The sequence below is a fragment of the Myotis daubentonii genome, chromosome 15 (genome assembly GCF_963259705.1).
Source record: "Myotis daubentonii chromosome 15, mMyoDau2.1, whole genome shotgun sequence".
Taxonomy (NCBI): domain Eukaryota; kingdom Metazoa; phylum Chordata; class Mammalia; order Chiroptera; family Vespertilionidae; genus Myotis; species Myotis daubentonii.
The window spans coordinates 52,021,000-52,040,498 of NC_081854.1; the positions used below are offsets into that span (position 1 = coordinate 52,021,000).

Consider the following 19,499-nt stretch of genomic DNA (forward strand, 5'->3'; position numbering starts at 1 on the left):
GTAAGTGATTTAAGAAAAGAGATGTAGGCAAAATTAAATTTAAAACAGCTATTTGACTGATTAATCTAATCCTTACTGTTTCAGGTAATTTTTGGCCTTGCCCTCTTGAATTCTTCCAGCTCAGATCTCAGAGGTTTTGGTAAGTCCTCTTTTCCCTAAGGAGCCTAGAGTTTTTTGAATCTTAAGGTTGCATAGTTGTAGATTTAGAGAGTAAGGATAATGTAAGAATTTTTTTGGTCTTGTGTATATAGGTATGCATGTATGGCAAAAACGCATAAAATTTACCTTTCATAACCACTTTTAAGTGTGTAGTTTAGTAGTGTTAACTATGGTTACGCTGTGGTGTAACAGATGTTGGGAATTTCTTCATTTTGCAAAACTGAAACATTATATTCAATGAGACAACTCTTCATTTTCCCCTCCCCCCGTCCCTGGCAGTTGGTCTCTTATTTTAATACCTACTCTATTAGATCTATGAAAACATTAGAGGGTGAAGGATGAGTTGGTGAATGATAATGATGTCATCTATATTTTGATGGTATGTGATCTTTTTCCTGTTACGATGCAAAAATAACTTGTGGGTTTTTGTTTACCTGACTTCTAGCTGCCCAGTTTATCAAACAGAAGCTCCCAGACCTTCTGCGTTCTTACATTGACGCAGACGTCAGTGGAAATCAAGAAGGTGGCTTCCAAGATATAGCAATAGAGGTGCTACACCTCCTCCTCTCCCATCTCCTCTTTGGGCAGAAGGGAGCCTTCGGAGTTGGACAGGAGCAGATAGACGCTTTTCTTAAGACACTGCGCAGAGGTAAAGGAGTGCCTGTAGCCTGTAAAGGTTTATTTCTTTGGATGACGAGTTTAGGATATAAGTGAAGGCTGATTTACCTTTCTGTTCTTAAGTTGGTAATCTTTTAAGGAAGTGAGTATTGTATAACTTAAAATATGACAGTGATAAAAGCCTCGTAGGAAAGGTATAAAATGAACCTAACTTCATCAATAATCTTGTTATATAAATACAGCCTCAGTTTTAAGAAGTGGTATATTTCCATATAGGCTTTTTTGTCTCTTGGGGAGACAGAGACTATATCTGTCATTCTTTTTAGTTTGAAAAATTAGTCACTTTTGACATACTTTAATTCCTTGGCTACCGGCATTGCTAGGCTAAGATAGCTCCTTCTATCACCATCCTTTCTTCTTCTGATTCTTCTTTTAGAGAGAAAAGTAGTCTTTTTTAAGGCAAATCTTTGATAGTGGACCAGCCTGTATACATTTTTCCTGTTAATTTGTTTATATAGTTTAATATTCAAGTTTTCCACTTAATTTAAATAGATTCTGATATTTGAATTATTTATTTCTGATGCCTTCCTTGTATTGGAATTGATAGCTATATCATGAAAGTTTAAAGTAATACTTAGAGTGTGAATTGGTCAGTAGATACTGGGTCCATAATATACAAAATGGAAAATACACTGATTAATTGCTATGCTATAAAAACACTCAAATTTTGGAATTGAAGCTGAAGTCATAGCTTGGGCTAGCTGGTATGGAAAAACTGAACAGATTTTTGATTTGAATATAAGTTTGTGGAAGAGTCAGGTTTGAAGGACTAAGAGAGTGAAAGAGAATAGTTGGTTTTTTAACTAGCATAACACTTGTAACCTTTTTCTTTTTCCTTCCTTAGATTTTCCCCAGGAACGCTGTCCCGTGGTGCTTGCACCACTTTTATACCCTGAAAAACGGGACATTCTAATGGACAGGATCCTGCCTGATTCTGGAGGGGTAGCTAAAACCATGATGGAGAGCTCTCTGGCTGATTTCATGCAAGAAGTAGGCTATGGCTTTTGTGCAAGGTTGGTAGCAAAACACTAAATTGATTACTCTTGTGTCAATAACAGTGTAATTCTTTAAAACAAGCTCTTAAGATTACTTAATGTATTACCAACTTTCCTCTCAAGAATTTGCTTAAAGCCCTGACCGGTTTGGCTCAGCAGATGGAGCGTCGACCTGTGGACTCAAGGGTCCCGGGTTCGATTCCGGTCAGGGGCATGTGCTTTGGTTGCGGGGGCATCCCCAGTGGGGAGTGTGCAGGAGGCAGCTGATCGATGTTTCTCTCTCATTGACGTTTCTAACTCTCTATCCCTCTCTCTTCCTCTCTGTAAAAAATCAATAAAATACATTAAAAAAAAAAGAATTTGCTTAAAATTTAATCTTCCACATACTAGTTTTGGTGGCAGCAATAAATATCCCAGGGGCCAAATTTCTCTCTTCTCGCCTCTTCCTATCCTCCTCAAATGTAGACACCACAGGTGCCTAACCTAGTTGCCAAGAGAGGTGTGTCTCCTTGAGGCAATTGTTTCTCCTCCCTGCCCCCACTTGGAATTTCCTCCCTGTACCTTCATCTTCCACCTTCTACCTCCTTCCTTTTCTGCCTTTTTTATACCCTGCTCTTGCACATTTTTCTCACCTGCCAGGGGCACCAAAGGAAGTGAGTAGGACTTACAACTGTAATATCATAGATTGCTAATATTTTTGTGAAAGTAAGTTATTTAGGGCATTAATGTACTTTGATTTCGCTTTATGTGTAATTTTTATAATGTTTTTAAAACTCATATAAACCACATTTCCACTTAAGGTTGAAAGTATGTATATTTGTTGTGTGTGTATGTACCTGGCATAAAACTTCTGTTTAATTAAACTTCAAGATGCAAAGTGAAAAGTTAGGATGTATTTTAAGGCTTTGTACATACCGTAACAAACTTATCTCGAATATGAGTATTTTCTTCTTCTCCTTCCTTCTTCCTCCTTCCTTTTTCTTCCTCCTCCTCTTCTTCTTCTTCTTCTTTTTTTTTTTTTTTGCTAATCCTCGCCCGAGGATATTTTTCCATTGATTTTTAGGTAGAGTAGAAGAGAGAGGGAAAGACAGAGAGAAACATCGATGTGAGAGACATCGATTGGTTGTCTCCTGAACAAGCCCCAACCAGGTAGGAGCCTACAACCAAGGTATGTGTCCTTGGTCCACAGGCCAATGCTCTATCCACTGAGCCAAACCGGCTAGGGTGATTATCAGTATTTTAAAGAGGAACTTACTCAGCCCAGCTGGAGTGGCTCAGTTATTTGTGCACTGAAGGGTTACCTGTTCAATTACTGGTGATGCCACATACCTGGGTTGTGGGTTTGATCCCCGGTCCATGTACATACGAAAGGCAACCAATCGATGTTTTGCTCTCACATAGATGCCTGCCCCCCCCCCCTTTTCTCCCCCCTCAGTCTCCCTATCCCCCTCTCTTCCCCTCCTACCTCTCCCCCCCCCCCCCCCATATAAAAGTAATAAGAATGAAGCGTTATACTCTGCCTATATCGGTAAAGCTAGGGATTTCACTCAAGGGCTCATTTTATGTTAGCATTTCTTAGCCTTGATATTGATGGTGGTAGTGTTTTTCTGAAGTTTAATTTCTGTTTCAGTATTGAAGAATGTCGCAATATAATCATGCAGTTTGGTGTTCGGGAGGTTACAGCTGGCCAGGTAGCAAGGGTTTTGGGAATGATGGCTCGAACTCATTCAGGATTAACAGATGGAATTCCATTGCAGGTAAGTGTAGAAATCAGCTATTTTAAAACAACATGAATGAAGTGCACCCCTTCCCTTCCCTATTTATTAAATTACATTATGATTGGTTATTCTGCCAATCAGAGCTGAGCACATTAAGTAGTTGGGTTTATTTAATTCAAACTTTACTTCCACAGAGTATCTCTGCTCCTGGCAGTGGGATCTGGAGTGATGGAAAAGATAAAAGTGATGGCGCACAGGCACACACATGGAATGTAGAAGTCTTGATTGATGTTCTCAAAGAGCTGGTAAATACATGTAATCATGATTTTATATTCATGCTGTTAGTATGATGTAGCCCACAGAAAGTAAATTTTTTTTATTTTTTTATTTTATTGATTTTTTACAGAGAGTAAGGGAGAGGGATAAAGAGCTAGAAACATTGATCAGCTGCCTCCTGCACACTCCCCACTGGGGATGTGCCTGCAACCAAGGCATATGCCCTTGACCGGAATCGAACCTGAGACCATTGAGTCCGCAGGCTGATGCTCTATCCACTGAGCCAAACCGGTTATGGCACAATGTATTTATTTTTGCATCTTTGTTCCAAGGTAGTAGAATCTTGATATAAAGAAAAGACATTGAGTGAAGAGTTACTTATTTGCCATACTGGGATGGGCGTGTTCATTGGACTTAAGTAGGGGAAGAGAGTTCCATTTGTGTACTCATATGGTCAGAAGTATGTCATGAACTGCATGGTTAGAGTACCCTGCTAGTAGAGACAGTTTAGTTTAAATATTAAGAATTTACCTTTCTAATTCTCATTGGAAATGTCAGATAGATTTAGATGATTTTGAGTTTATAATTGGAACATCTTGATTGAATTTCAGATTCAATTTGGCTTTTTGGATAAAGCATCTAATATGAAATATGTACACTTTTGTTCATTCAAATTTGAAATTTTTTTCTATTTAGAACCCGGGTTTGAATTTCAAGGAAGTAACTTATGAACTGGATCATCCTGGATTTCAAATTCGTGACAGTAAAGGACTTCATAATGTGGTTTATGGCATTCAAAGGGGTTTGGGTATGGATGTTTTCCCAGTAGACCTCATATATAGACCTTGGAAAAACGCAGAAGGCCAGGTAAATGAATGGTGATTAGCTATAGAAGGGGAACAAACTAATGACTATTTCTTTTAATTTATTGATTTTTAGAGTGAGAGGAAGGGGGTGAGAGGAGATAGAGACATTGATTTGTTCCACTTATTTATGCATTAATTGGTTGATTCTTCTATATTTACATTTTATATATTTATTTTATTTCAGAGAGGAAAGGAGAAAGAGAGAGAGATAGAAACATCAGTAATGAGAGAGAATCATTGATCGGCTGCCTCCTGCATGCCCCGCTACTGGGGATTGAGCCTGTACCCCCAACATGTGCTCTGACCAGGAATCCAACCATGACCTTCTGATTTAGGTTGACACTCAATCACTGAGCCACACTGGCTGGGCCATTGGTTGATTCTTGTATGTTTCTTGACCGGGGATTTTTTTTAAAAAAAATCTTTATTGTTGAAAGTATTATGTATTTCCACCTATTTCCCCCATTGACCCCCTCTAGCCCAACCCAGGCCCTCACTGCCCCGTTGTCTGTGTCCACGGGCCATGCATATATGCATACTAGGTCCTTGGTTGATTACCTCCCACCCACCCTCCCGAGATTCCACACTCTATTCCATGCTTCCATGTCTCTGGAAACACTCCATTTTTCAGTTTATTTTGTTACTTAGATTCCACATATGAGTGAGATCATGTGATACCGTTCTCTGACTGACTTATCTCACTTAACATGATACTCTCTAGATGACCTGGGATTGAACCCTATACCTTGGTGTACTGGGAAATGACATTTCTTATATAGTGCCATCTATCCATTGGTATTGATTTTTTACAGAGAGGAGGGGAGAGGGACAGAGAGTTAGAAACACCGATGAGAGAGAAACATCGATCAGCTGCCTCCTGCACACCCCCCACTGGGGATGTGCCCGCAACCAAGGTACATGCCCTTGACCGGAATCAAACCTGGGACCCTTGAGTCTGCAGGCCCACGCTCTATCCACTGAGCCAAACCGGTTAGGGCTAAAATATTTTTTTAAAGTAGAGTTTTGCATGGCTCAGAAAAGCAGACTCATAAATTTGAAGGAACACTATCATAGTTTAGTATTATACTGAGTTGAAATTTAGCAATCAAAACTGTTAATGATGTTTATCTCCAAGGCCATGTAATCCTATAGCTTTCATCTGTCTGAATTGTCTGTGATTTTGAAAGAGCAAATAATTTCGATTTTAAAGGGAAATTGTCATTCTAATAACCTTATAAGTAAGGGTAGCCTAATAAATGTTTCAGATTTTTATAGCATTCACTATTATTTATGGTGGTAAGGACTTTTTTCTCTTGTTCCAGCTCTCCTTTATTCAGCATTCCCTTATAAATCCAGAGATCTTCTGTTTTGCTGACTATCCCTGTCATACTGTTGTCATTGATATTCTGAAAGCACCACCAGAGGATGACAATCGAGAAATTGCCACTTGGTAAGTAATCATCTCACTTTTCTTGAAAGGGTTACTTCTACTTTTTTGAAAAATGAAATTAGTAGTGAGCAACTACATAGTTAAAAGGTTTCAGTGTAACAGTATTTTTAATGAGCCTAGTTATCTTAAATTTTTATAGAGGGTGATAAATATACTTTTAGTTTCATATCAGGAGATAGTTACATCTCTTGTAAGGGCTGCCATTAGTTTCTGAAACTATTAAATATTGGAAGGAGGTGCGTAAGTCTCCCTTAGTGTTTTAGATCCCTGTCTTGTCTGTAGATTTGCTTTCTACTAAGAGTATCTCAAGAAGGCCAGCCCATCAAATCTAGTATTTTCAGCAAAGTATCTATTTTCTCTGAGTTCCAATTTTAAGTTTCTGAGGGAGAATATGCCTCTGGCCTAGTAGGTTTCTCCTGGAATTCAAATCACTTCTCTTCGGGGATGTCAGGTAAGGATGGTGAAAGTACCTTCATTACTGTTGAGAGCCACTGAAGGGAGTGTGTATGGGCTGGATTGGTCCCCAAAGGCATCTTCTTCATAATGTTTCATTGTTAATTTGGATTGCCTTTGAAATTAGTCTGATAGCATAGCAGCATATATTTTTCAGGTGAACAGCACCAATTTAAATATTTTTCAAATATTAAACGATGACAGCAACTTGGTTTTATCCTGATAGCTGGTATCACTTATTTGTAAAGTGAATTTTGTTTATCTAGGTTTTCATTGATGGAGTATTTTACTTCCATTCTTGTTAGGAAGAGCTTGGATTTGGTTGAATCTCTACTGAGGCTCGCAGAGGTGGGACAATATGAGCAAGTCAAACAGCTCTTTAGCTTCCCTATCAAACACTGTCCAGACATGCTGGTAATGGCCTTACTACAAATCAACAGCTCCTGGCACAGCTTGCGCCATGAACTCATCTCTACTCTGATGCCAATTTTCCTTGGAAACCATCCTAACTCAGCTATTATTTTGCACTATGCATGGCATGGGCAGGTAAGACATGACCATTTCTTCATTGGATGATGTGCAGTGTGAAAAATTGTCAATCTTAGCTGGGCATTTGGAATAGTGCCTGTCAGTGTTCTTCAGGATTGCTATTTAACTCTCCTTTTCTTTTCTTAGGGACAGTCTCCCTCTATCCGCCAACTTATCATGCATGCAATGGCAGAATGGTACATGCGAGGAGAGCATTATGACCAGGCCAAATTGTCTCGAATACTTGATGTGGCCCAGGACTTGAAGGTGAGTTTGGAGGGACAGAATAACACTTTTATTTATTAATTATAAAAATTAACATTTTTTAATATAACATATGCCTTATGAAGAATTCATATGTAACTAGCTTTTAGCTAGAATCAGTTGAGTTGAGATACAAATTTTGTCTTGTAAGTAGAAAGGGATTGGAAGCAGAGTGGTTGTTTTTGTTTTTTAAATATATTTTAATTGATTTCAGAGAGGAAGGGAGAGGGAGGGAGGGAGATAGAAACATCAATGATGAGAGAGAATCATTCATCGGCTGCCCCCTGCACTGGGGATTGAGCCCACAACCAGGGCATGTGCCCTGACTGGGAATTCACCATGACAATCCTGGTTCATAATCTGATGCTCAATTGCTGTACCATGCCAGCTGGGCAGCAGAGTGGTTTTAATGTGAAAATATCTAATTTAAGTGGCAAAATTAATTTATATTGGGTTGAATTTTGTTTAGTCTTTCAATGATATTTGCAAATCGATTTTATTTTAAAGGAAGTCATAATTGACCTTTTCATATGTAATCTGGGAGATATAATTTTTGGGAAAGCTGCTTGGGTTTCAACCCTTTTGCAAATTTCATTAGCATTGACAGGACCTTTTGAGAAATAGTCTGACTCTTGATGTCTTTTGATAACTAGACATAGTATTAGTTGTTAATAGTTCTGCTACGGTTCAAATAAGCCCGAGTTAAGATTTTTTTAAACTGGGTTTGGGTTATTTTTCATTCTTTTTGTCTTGTTCTGCTTTAGATTTAGTTATTTGAAAAAGCATAGGATAAAGCTTATTTTGAAGGTAAAGTCTGGTTGAAATGTTCACCTTATTTTAAGTAGGGACTAATGTTTCTATTGTGGGATTAACGTATTTAAAACATTATGGCCAAGAAAATGTTAGCAGTATGTTTTATTTAGACTTATTTGTGAAAATAAAAGCAGGCAACAGAAAATAGGACAGACAGATAGAAAATTAATTAATTGTTTGACTTACAGTTTCTAATATTCTTTTTCTTTAGGCCTTGTCAATGCTGCTAAATGGTACTCCATTTGCCTTTGTTATTGACCTTGCTGCACTTGCTTCACGTCGTGAATACCTCAAACTTGACAAGTGGCTCACAGATAAAATTCGAGAGCATGGAGTAAGGATTTGTCCATTTATTACTAATTTTAAATATTGATGGCTAAAATAGCTGAAGAAAAATAATTATGTAAATGGCAATTAAGATGTTATTCTGGATTTTAGTTATAGTGGTTAGTCTTTAATTTGAAATCAATTTATTTTTAATCCAAAAACAACAACACTTTCAAATACACTGACTTTTCTCTTTCTCAGGAGCCTTTTATCCAGGCATGCATGACTTTTTTAAAGAGGCGGTGTCCTTCTATTTTGGGTGGACTTGCCCCAGAGAAAGATCAGCCCAAAAGTGCTCAACTTCCTCCGGAAACTCTGGCAACAATGTTGGCCTGTTTACAAGCTTGTGCAGGGTAAGAAGAGCATGCTTGAAAATGACCATTCAATGTTGGGATTGGATTATATGGGTAATTGTTGATTTGGGGAAGAAAGGTTGAATGATTAAAAGCAATGGCATTTCAGATAATCCAATACGTTTAAAATTTTAAAGTATTGTACTACATAAAATACATACTCCATTTTTTTTTCATATATGGTGTGTAATAGGGTTCCTTTTAACATTGTTTTACATGTGAATATTTGTCCCAATACCATTTGTTGAAAAAGCTGGTCTTTCCCTTTAAAATATATATATATATATATATATTGATTGATTTCCGAGAGGAAGGGTGAGGGGGAGAGAACCATCAGTGATGAGAGAGAATCATTGGTTGGCTGCCTCCTGCGTGCCCTTTACTGGGTATCAAGCCTGGAACCCTTCAGCCTGCATGTCAGCACTCTATCCACTGAGCCAAACAGGCTAGGGCTGGTCTCTCCCTTTTGAATTGTCTTAATAAGAAAAAAAAAATCAGTTGGCCTGTAATGTATATGTTTATTTCTGGACTCTTATTTCTGTTCCATTGATCTATCTGTCTGTCCTTATGCCAGTATCACAGTTTTGATTACTATAACTTTTTAGTAATTTTTGAACTTGGGATGTATGACTCTCCCAACTTTGTTCTTTTTCAAGATTGTTTTGTCTATTTTGAGTCCCTTGTTCTTTCATATGAATTTTAGGATCAGCTTGTCAACTTTTGCAAAGAAACTGGAAAGAAGCCCATTGGTATTTTGATAATGATTGTGTCAAACGAATCTTTTGATTATGTTAAATATGTAATCTTAATATTTAAATATGTAATCTTAATATTAGAAGTCTCAAGACTTCTAATTCATGAATCTGGGATATTTATCCATTTACTTAAGTCTCTAATTTCTTTCAGTGATGTTTTGTTACTTTTATTACATAAGTCTTGCACTAGTTAAGTTTTTTATATGTCATGTCATCTGTGAATGGAGACAGTTTTATTTCTTTTCTCATCTGGATACCTTTTCTTTTTCTTGCCTAATTTCTCTAGCACGAACCTTCAGTCTATTGTTGATTAGAAGTAGAAAGTAGATATCCTTGTCTTTTGATTTTAGGAGGAAAGTATCCATTATTTCACCATTAAGTATGTTGTTATCATGGATGTCCTTCAGGTTGAGTTTTCCTTACTGTCTAGTTCTAGTTCTTCGGGTAGTTTATCACAAAAGCATTTTTATCTTATCCTTCTACCTGCATCAATTAAGATGATCGTGTGGTTTTTGTTTTTCATTCTATTGATGTGTAATGTTAATTAATTTTGGGATGTAACAAAAACCTTGTATTCCTGGGCTAAATATCACTTTGTCTTTCCATGGAAATCTTTAGTAAAAGATGAAAGATTTATCTTTATATATGCTTTTTATATGTTGCTGAATTCAATTTGCTCTAGTATTTGGTGAGCATTTTTATTCTAGACTAGAGGCCCGGTGCATGAAATTTATGCACTCAGGACGTCCCTTAGCCTGGCCTATACCCTCTCACAGTCTGGGAGTCCTCAGGGGATGTCCGACTGATGACTTAGGCCCACATTCAGACATCCTTAGCACTGTCATGGAGGCGGGAGAGGCTCCTGCCACCACACCTGCACTTGCAGGGCAGCTGTGAGCCCGGCTTCTGGCTGAGCGGCACTGCCCCTGTGGGAGCACACTGGCCACTGGGGGGCAGCTTCTGCATTGAGCATCTGCCCCCTGTGGTCAGTGCATGTCATAGTGACCAGTCGTTCCACCATTTAGTCAATTTGCATATTAGCCTTTTATTATATAGAATTCCTAAGGGATATTGTTCTATAGTTTTCTTTTGTCTTCTTTGTCTGATTTTGATATCAGGGTAATACTGGCCTTATACAATTACTTCGTAAGTGTTCTAAAATTTGTGGGAAAGATTGATGTTAGTTCTTTCAGTGTTACATAGAATTCAGCGGTGAAGCCATCTGGTCCTGTGCTTTTTCTTGGTGTTCATTTTTTTTTATTACCAATTCAATATATTTACTTGGTATAGGTCTATATAAACTTTCTATTTCTTTTTGTCAGTTTTGGTAGTTTGTGTCTTTCTACGAATTGTCCATTTCATCTAGGTCATCTGATGTGTCGGCATAAAATTGTTTTATATTATATCCTTATAGTTTCATTTCCATAAGGTTCATTCATAGTAAAGTCCTCTTAATTTTAATAATTTGTGTCTCTCTTGGTCAATTTTGTTGACTTAGAAAAAACCAACTTTGGTTGTTAAACTGTTTTGGGTTAGTTTGAACTTTAAAAATTGTTAAAATGGAAAGTTAGGTTCTTAGGGATTTTTTTTAACATGCTAATTTTTTAAAATATATATATTTTTATTGATTCAGAGAGGAAGGGAGAGGGGAGAGAGAGAGAGAGAGAAACATCAATGATGAATCATTGACCAGCTGCCTCCTGCACGCCCCCTACTGGGGATCAAGCCCGAAACCCAGGCATGTGCCTTTGACCTGGGACCCTTCTGTCTGCAGGCTCTACTCATTGAGCCAAACCAGCTAGGGCAGTGGTTGGCAAACTCATTAGTCAACAGAGCCAAATATCAACAGTACAATGATTGAAATTTCTTTTGAGAGCCAAATTTTTTAAACTTAAACTATCTAGGTAGGTACATTGTTATTAACTTAATTAGGGTCCTCCTAAGCTGGCCTTTGCTAAAAACGTCCTCAATCTGATTGAGGTACGTTCGCTGAGGTCGACCCCTTCCAACTCTCCCATCCACACTCGTCTTGTATATTTGTTTCGTCTATCTCCTTTCTGAAAACCGATTTCTGCGCATGGGCCACCAAGTTTCAATCGCACTGTAATTGTGTGCCCGCACGTGGTATTTTGTGGAAGAGCCACACTCAAGGGGCCAAAGAGCTGCATGTGGCTCGCGAGCCGTGGTTTGCCAACCACTGGGCTAGGGCAGTGGTCACCAAGTAGTGTTCCATGAGGTCTGAAGGGTTGGCGACCGCTGGGCTAGGGCTACTTTTACTTCCTAATGCCAGAAGTAAGATTCTGAATTTAGGAGGAAAGATCTAAGACAGTATCAAGTTTGTATAGAGTTTATGATTGCGAAGTGTTCCACAGTTTTATGAGGCAACCCTAAGACAGGAAGGTGGGTTTTTCTGTTAAACATTTTTCCTAGAACTTGATATTTTAGGAGTCAGTCACTTTTATATGTACTTGCCAAATGTAGTTACCGATTACGTTTATGGTATTTTTTAGCTGTATTTAAATAAATGTCTGATCTTTTGACTATGGGAAACTTGTATAAAAATTATTTGCTTTGATATTTTCAGGTTTGCACATAATTTTTGACAAAGGGGTTGAGAATATGGATTGTTTCTTGGAATATTTAACATATATTGGTTGTACTGTGTACAAAGTTTAGTTTCAGAGATGTAAATTAGACTTGCAAGAGAAAGCCAATTGTTAGGAAATCCTAGTCATTAATGACAGGTGGAAAGACATAAGATGTAGTGGAAATTCAACCACGTGTTCTAGCAAATTTTTTTCATTAAGGTGTTCTGGGGGATAACAAGTGATCTTTCTCACTTTTCTTTTCTCTTTAGGAGTGTTTCTCAGGAATTATCAGAAACCATCCTCACCATGGTAGCCAATTGCAGCAATGTCATGAATAAGGCCAGACAACCGCCACCTGGAGTTATGCCAAAAGGACGCCCTCCCAGTGCTAGCAGCTTAGATGCCATTTCTCCTGTTCAGGTAAATGAATTCTACAATTGGTATATCCGCATTTGTTTGTAGACTTGGAATAGAATAAACTTCTACATCATCATTAACAAAGGAAAATGTGAATTTATCACATTTTAGATAACTGCATGTCTAACGTACACTACATTTTAAAGGAGGTCCATAAATAGGCATTGTATTTGGGAATATATTTTGATCATGAAATAGAACATGACTCTGAGAGGAAAGATAGAAAATAACTTACGTAGGTAAATAATAAGGGCTTCTTTTTAAAATAAGAATAACTTAGACTTGAGAAATAAGCACTGCCTTTGAACCTGATGTGTCTTGTTTGTAGCTTCTCGGGCCAAGCAACAGTGCTAGAGCATAAGGACTTGTTATAACTGGGGCTCTTCAGCTCTCAACTGAACTGCTCTTTTAAAAACAAGGTACATTTAAGTTACTCCCTGACACCAACCACACCCCCTTCTCTCTGGGAGCAACACATTCCGCTTCTGTTTTCAGCTGCATTGAATGGCAGATTGGGGTTTAAGAAAAGGAAGAACATTTAGTAATTCTTCAGTGGCCATTTTCTGAAAGGCTTTTGGTGTATCATTTTCTGTAGTCATGAAGATCTGAAATAATGCCACAAACTAAGAAGCTTGGAAGTGCAGCTATAAAATATTGTTTAAAAGATTGGTGAATAGCATACCTTGTTTTTGTTGTTTTGTTTGTGTTTTAAAATTAAACTAAAGCTAATCTTCTCCATCCCCCAAGATTTTCAAATTTTGACTAGATTTGCTTGTTTTGACTGGATGATTTCTGCTTTCTAATGCTTTTATTGTGTTGCAAGTTAAATATGCCAGAGAAATTCTTTTTGTTTTAAAGGGGCTTATTGGAAATTGTAAGGACCTAATGTAATAACTGTCCTGTGTCACTACTAAATGCTTACTTAGCATTACAACCACAGGCCAGTTCATCTTAAAGGTTTTGAACTTTTGTAGCCCTCATATTATGGCTTTGGTACTGTGGCGGGGCTTACTCTTTTACTGTATTCCATCTCTAATAGTAAGAAAAAAGACAGGCATACTTGACTTTTTTGGGATTCAAGTATCATCACAATTGTGTGGAGTTTTGTGGTTTACTTATTAAGCATACAAAGAGCTGTTGGTAAAGATTGCTTTACTTGTGTCATATATTTATCATTGCTTGAGATATGTTTAATACATTTTTATAATGTTTTTCTTTAGATTGACCCTCTTGCTGGAATGGCATCTCTTAGTATAGGTGGTTCAGCTGCCCCTCACACCCAGAGTATGCAGGGTTTTCCTCCAAATTTGGGTTCTGCATTCAGTACCCCCCAGTCACCAGCAAAAGCATTTCCACCCCTTTCTACTCCAAATCAAACAACTGCATTCAGTGGTATCGGAGGACTTTCATCACAGCTTCCAGGTAAGGGGTAGGTGAGGACGCAAGTTATCTATAATATTCACTATGTGTTAGTTTGTGGTAAGGGTTTGGAGTGACTTGTGATAAGGAAAACCGCTTGAATTATAAAAGTTGGCTTCAACATCCATAGTTGGGAAGAGAAAAACATTATACTATTATAATATTCATTTGAATTGCAGTTAATATATTTTAGTTGTAAAGTTAGTTGAATTCAGTGAGGATTCTGTATTACCAAATGATAGTATAAATAGTGACAAATGTTTATAGGACACATTTTAAAGGACTTAGGCTTAGATCAAGAACTCACAGGTTTATGAATTACACAAGGTTGGCTTAATCAAGGTAGAAAATATTTCACACATCAGATTCAGGTGTATGTTCTGCTTTCTTTTACTTAACCTACCTTGGAAATTATAGTAAACTAGAGGCCCGATGCATGAAATTCGTGCAAGAGTTGGCCTGCCTTCTCCCGGGTGCCAGCACTGGCTTCCTTCTGGCACCTGGGACCAACTTCCTCCGGGAGATTGTGTGGAAGGACTTCTGGTCTAATTAGCATGTTATGCTTTTATTATTATAGATTCTACAACTTTTTCAAGCTTTTAAAATTCTTAATCTTTTAACTTTATATTGAAGTAAATGTTACATTTCCCCCCCTTCTTGGACCCACTTGTTTCTTTTCAGCTGTCTTCACCTTTTATCTTTCAGACTATAAGTTTAGAGTATTAAAACCTAAGGACTGAAATGTAATGATTGTAACCTAGTTAACACTGCTGCTATATGGTTCTAGCCCTGATTGTTGTTTCATTTAAAGCAAATTTACTCTATTTAGTAAGGCCTTAGCAAAGTCCTAGTTATTAGAATAATTTTGTTTGCTAGAGTTGTGGGAAATAAAGAAGTCCCAACGTATGCTAACTTAGCATGAAATTCTTCAGTTGTAATCATTGAGGAAAGTCAGTCAGTTCTTCTTATTTTGGCTACCTTATATCTCATATCACATATGAGAGCATATAGTTAAATTTTTGCATTTTAATATGTTACCAAGAATATAAAGAAACAAATAATTCTAAATGCTAACTAAATTTTGGCAGTCTGTTTTTGTCTACTTTAACTAGTTTGGATTCTCTACAAAATTAAATAGACATTGTAAGATAATTAACAAAGACCTTGTTTTTTAAATAAGAACTTATATCTTTGATGTAAGTAAAGTTAAGAACATGAATAATGATAAGACTTCTGGCTGCTTCGTTCTTTCTAGTAGGTGGTCTTGGCACAGGCAGCCTGACTGGTATAGGAACTGGGGCGCTTGGACTCCCTGCAGTGAATAACGATCCTTTTGTACAGAGGAAACTGGGCACCTCTGGACTGAACCAGCCTACATTCCAGCAGAGTAAGATGAAACCTTGTAAGTGGTAGTGTTGTCTGTGATTGTGAAGTGTGACTGAAGAACAAACTTTTATCTTCTGTCCAATCTGTTGTCTGTAGTTACATGGACAAGAACATTGACTTCAGGTATTTAGAGCAATACGTTGATGTCATTCTGAGATCAGGAGGAGCAAATTCACGAATTTGAGTTACTAAAATGAAAATTTGATGTATCATTCTACCTTAGATCTGGATTGTCAGACAAAGTGAGGGTTAGCCTCCTTAGGGGTATTATCCTTAAAGTATGATGAATAATAAAGAGAAAAGTAAAATCTTATACTTAGATTTGACTAATATACTTATCCTAAGTTTTTTTGGTGTGTTTTTTTTGGTTGTTTGTTTTATTGATTTCACAGAGGGGAAGGGAGAGGGAGAGAGACATAGAAACATCAAGGATGAAAGAGGTTGATTGGCTGCCTCCTGCACAACCCTACTGGGGATTGAGCCTGCACGCAGGCATGTGCCCTGACCGGAAATCAAACCATGACCTCCTGGTTCATGGGTTGATGGTCAACCACTGAGTCACACTGGCCGGGCAAGATGGTGGTGTTTTTTTTAACTAATCAAGAGCAGCCAGGAGGTTTTATTATTTCTATTTTAGCTTGGCAGTTTATAAAATAATTATTTTAATTTATTTTAAGGTTATCACTATGACATTATATAACCTTATTATATTTAATAAAATAAATATTGCCATATAATATACATGATATAAAAAAGTTTCGCCTCCTTAGTTATCCCAAAGTCAGAGAAGTCCTCTTTGTAAATACATAGGTATTATTTACTTCTTAATATCCTTTTTGTGGTTGGGACTAAGTATTCACTAGGCAAAATTTGACAGTATTTTAGTGTGAAAGGATTGTTTGAATGTTAATGTTTTGTAGCATGCTTTGTGTTTATATCAGTATGTCATGCACATGCATTGGTGATTCTTAATATGTTAAATACGATTTTTATTATGAAGTAGTTAAGACTTGTTAACCTTAAGTGAGGTTGTATTAAGGATAAATTCATTGTGAATTTGAACTTAGTGGTCCTTCATGGTGTAATTAAAGTCCTGATCAAGAAAATATTTAGAACCGTAGTTGTAAGGCAGTTTTGTTAAAATCCTTTATGTGTACCTAGAACAGCTGAGTATTAAAACTTGACCACTTAAAACTTTCTTCAGTTTATTTTTCCCCTTAAAATTAAAACTATATTGGTCTCTCTGGCTCTATATGTGTGTGATGGGGGAGTGAACTGAGAGCCTAAATGCCCACTAGTTGCTTTTCTGTTTCTAACAGCGGACTTGTCTCAGGTGTGGCCAGAGGCAAATCAGCACTTTAGTAAAGAGATAGATGATGAAGCAAACAGCTATTTCCAGAGAATATATAATCACCCACCACATCCAACCATGTCTGTTGATGAGGTGAGTGTCTAGGATGATGAAAATCTTTATGGTCTAGGTAAATCTTAAATGCCCCTTGCAAAGCTTTTAGAAATCCAGCCCAAAGTGTGTTGATATGTCTGTGCATCATTTAAAATCTTAGCATTTATCTTAAGCTCAGTTTATTGTGAAATAATTCTGCTTAATCTATTAAGTGTATTTTAGGGAGGCTCTTAATAATAGTTTCCTTTATGTGTGTATTGTTTTGTCTTGCCTTTTCCAGGTATTAGAAATGCTACAGAGGTTTAAAGACTCTACCATAAAGAGGGAACGAGAAGTATTTAATTGTATGCTAAGGAACTTGTTTGAAGAATATCGTTTTTTCCCCCAGTACCCTGATAAAGAGTTACATATAACAGCCTGCCTGTTTGGTGGGATAATTGAAAAAGGACTGGTCACTTATATGGCACTAGGCCTGGCCCTGCGATATGTTCTTGAAGCCTTACGCAAGCCTTTTGGATCCAAAATGTATTATTTTGGAATTGCTGCACTAGATAGATTTAAAAATAGGTAAGTGGATAGGTTTCCTATGGAACTTTTAAATATAAGGAGAAATAATAACTATTATTGATCAACTAATTCTTGCCAAGTCCCGTTATTATACATATGTTAACTAATCTTAATGACTGTGATGCAGATGAGGAAGAAGTGAAAACAATTAATTACACCTATCAAATAAGTGGTAAGAACAGTATAAAATGAAATCGCAGAGGGAGATTGTTTATTGAGGTATACTTTTTGCACAGTGAAAGTCACCATTTTAGGCGCACAGTTCTTTGAATTTTGACAAATTTCTACAATTGTGTAACTATCACAATCAAGATACTGAATGTATCCATCATCCCCAAGAAGTTCTCTTATTTTCCCATTGAAGTCCACTGATTTGATTTGGTCTAGTTTTTTCAGATTGTTATTTGAATTGAACCAAGCACAATGTGTATGAGCCTGACTTCTTGCATTTAGCATGGTACTTTTGAAATTCATCCATGTTATTGCATGGTTCAGTAGGGTTCATTTGTTGCTAACTACTATCCTGTTGTATGGATCAACTACAAATTGTTTTCTGTTCACCTGTTGATGAACATTTGAGGTTTTTTCCACATAGCAGTTTTAGTGGCTTATTGTAATCAGTTTTAAGTAAAGTATGACCTTTTAAAACACATAGTTTTCTGATGTAAAAGGAGGTGAAGTTTATAAATATTTTCCTCCTTCTGTATTCTTCCCTTTGGCATTCTCTTCAAGTAAGGTAGTTCACAGGCAGAATGGGAGAAATGGCCTAGATTAGCATTGGGAAGAAAGTTTTTGTTAATTGTGTTGCCTCTGTTCTTACATGAAATAGTGAATAAATGTTTTTGTTGTCAGATTGAAGGACTATCCCCAGTATTGTCAGCACTTGGCTTCTATCAGTCACTTTATGCAATTTCCACATCATTTACAGGAGGTAAGCATCTTCCATACCTGAAACCTTTCTAGTAGTTGGAGGGTTTGCATATTTTAGTTTGATTTTGGATGTTGGAAATGGCATTAAGATTTCTTAAGGAGTTGCATACTATAGGTATACATATTATTTGTTGCTTATTTTGCAGCTTAATGGTAGATTGTGAAAAAATTGCATTCTTAATCTTTTCTAAGCAGTGGTTTTGCTTGATTTAATAAAAGGCTTTTACCAGTCTGTTAGCCTGATAATTCTATCGAAGAATAGACAACTTTTACTATATCTTTCCCCCCAATATATTTTATTGTTTTTTTTACAGAGAGGAAGGGAGAGAGATAGAGAGCCAGAAACATCGATGAGAGAGAAACATCGATCAGCTGCCTCCTGCACACCTCCCACTGGGGATGTGCCTGCAACCGAGGCACATGCCCTTGACCGGAATCGAACCTGGGACCCTTCAGTCTGCAGGCTGACGCTCTATCCACTGATCCAAACCAGTTTTGGCTACTATATTACTAAGAGAAACTTTGTTGGGTTTTAAAAAGGATTTGGAATTGTAATCTTGGATAAAAATATGAAAAGTTGTTTATCTGATTTAAGTATGATTCAAAGCTGTTTCATATAGGACTTAAACCAGTGTTTCTTCAAAATACAGCCTTCTTACCACCTGCTTTGATTCCTTTGAGGTACTTAAAAAGGAGGCAGTCCCTGAGGAAAAGGACCTAGCAGCGGTTCTCAACCTGTGGGTCACGACCATCGGGAAACACATATAGCACATCAGATATTTACATTATGATTCATAACAGTAGCAAAATTACAGTTATGAAGTAGCAACGAAAATAATTTTATGGTTGGGGGTCACCACAACATGAGGAACTGTATGAAAGGGTCGCGGCGTTAGGAAGGTTGAGAACCACTGATAGAGAATATACATTTTAAGCCATCTTATGTGACTCTTCTTGAAATTTCTAAACCACTGTTTTAGTGATTGATTTTTAGATGTCTTGCCTTTCGTCAAATTCAACTTATAGAGCACAAGAAAGTTGTTATTTTACACAAAGCAGGTAAATGGCTTTATAAGATTATATTTTAAGGAATCGGATCAGAATTTGAACCTACTATTATTTCTATACTAGAGGCCCAATGCACAAAATTCG

At 37.2% G+C, this 19,499-nt stretch overlaps 1 protein-coding gene and 1 non-coding gene across 15 annotated transcripts in view; both read left to right on the forward strand.

Annotated features, from left to right (window-relative positions):
• Positions 1 to 19,499, forward strand: part of CNOT1 (CCR4-NOT transcription complex subunit 1) — a 73,342-nt gene that overhangs the window by 21,594 nt on the left and 32,249 nt on the right. For 8 of the 14 annotated variants that reach the window (XR_009448906.1, XM_059667885.1, XM_059667882.1 and 5 more), the window contains 17 exons: positions 85 to 139; positions 605 to 808; positions 1,682 to 1,850; positions 3,463 to 3,589; positions 3,745 to 3,855; positions 4,523 to 4,693; positions 6,015 to 6,142; positions 6,901 to 7,141; positions 7,271 to 7,390; positions 8,412 to 8,534; positions 8,729 to 8,880; positions 12,493 to 12,643; positions 13,861 to 14,062; positions 15,315 to 15,461; positions 16,765 to 16,889; positions 17,131 to 17,417; positions 18,270 to 18,348. Coding sequence is in view for 13 of the 14 variants with exons in the window: in XM_059667885.1 (XP_059523868.1) it covers positions 85 to 139; positions 605 to 808; positions 1,682 to 1,850; positions 3,463 to 3,589; positions 3,745 to 3,855; positions 4,523 to 4,693; positions 6,015 to 6,142; positions 6,901 to 7,141; positions 7,271 to 7,390; positions 8,412 to 8,534; positions 8,729 to 8,880; positions 12,493 to 12,643; positions 13,861 to 14,062; positions 15,315 to 15,461; positions 16,765 to 16,889; positions 17,131 to 17,417; positions 18,270 to 18,348 (2,592 nt within the window). In the remaining variant the exon portion in view is untranslated. Of the gene's footprint in view, positions 1 to 84; positions 140 to 604; positions 809 to 1,681; positions 1,851 to 3,462; positions 3,590 to 3,744; positions 3,856 to 4,522; positions 4,694 to 6,014; positions 6,143 to 6,900; positions 7,142 to 7,270; positions 7,391 to 8,411; positions 8,535 to 8,728; positions 8,881 to 12,492; positions 12,644 to 13,860; positions 14,063 to 15,314; positions 15,462 to 16,764; positions 16,890 to 17,130; positions 17,418 to 18,269; positions 18,349 to 19,499 lie in introns of those variants that run through there. The other 6 variants (XM_059667874.1, XM_059667878.1, XM_059667873.1 and 3 more) reach the window with 4 other exon arrangements.
• On the forward strand, positions 12,932 to 13,067 carry LOC132217689 (small nucleolar RNA SNORA50). Its single transcript, XR_009448964.1, has one exon. It is a non-coding gene; the product is annotated as a small nucleolar RNA SNORA50 (small nucleolar RNA).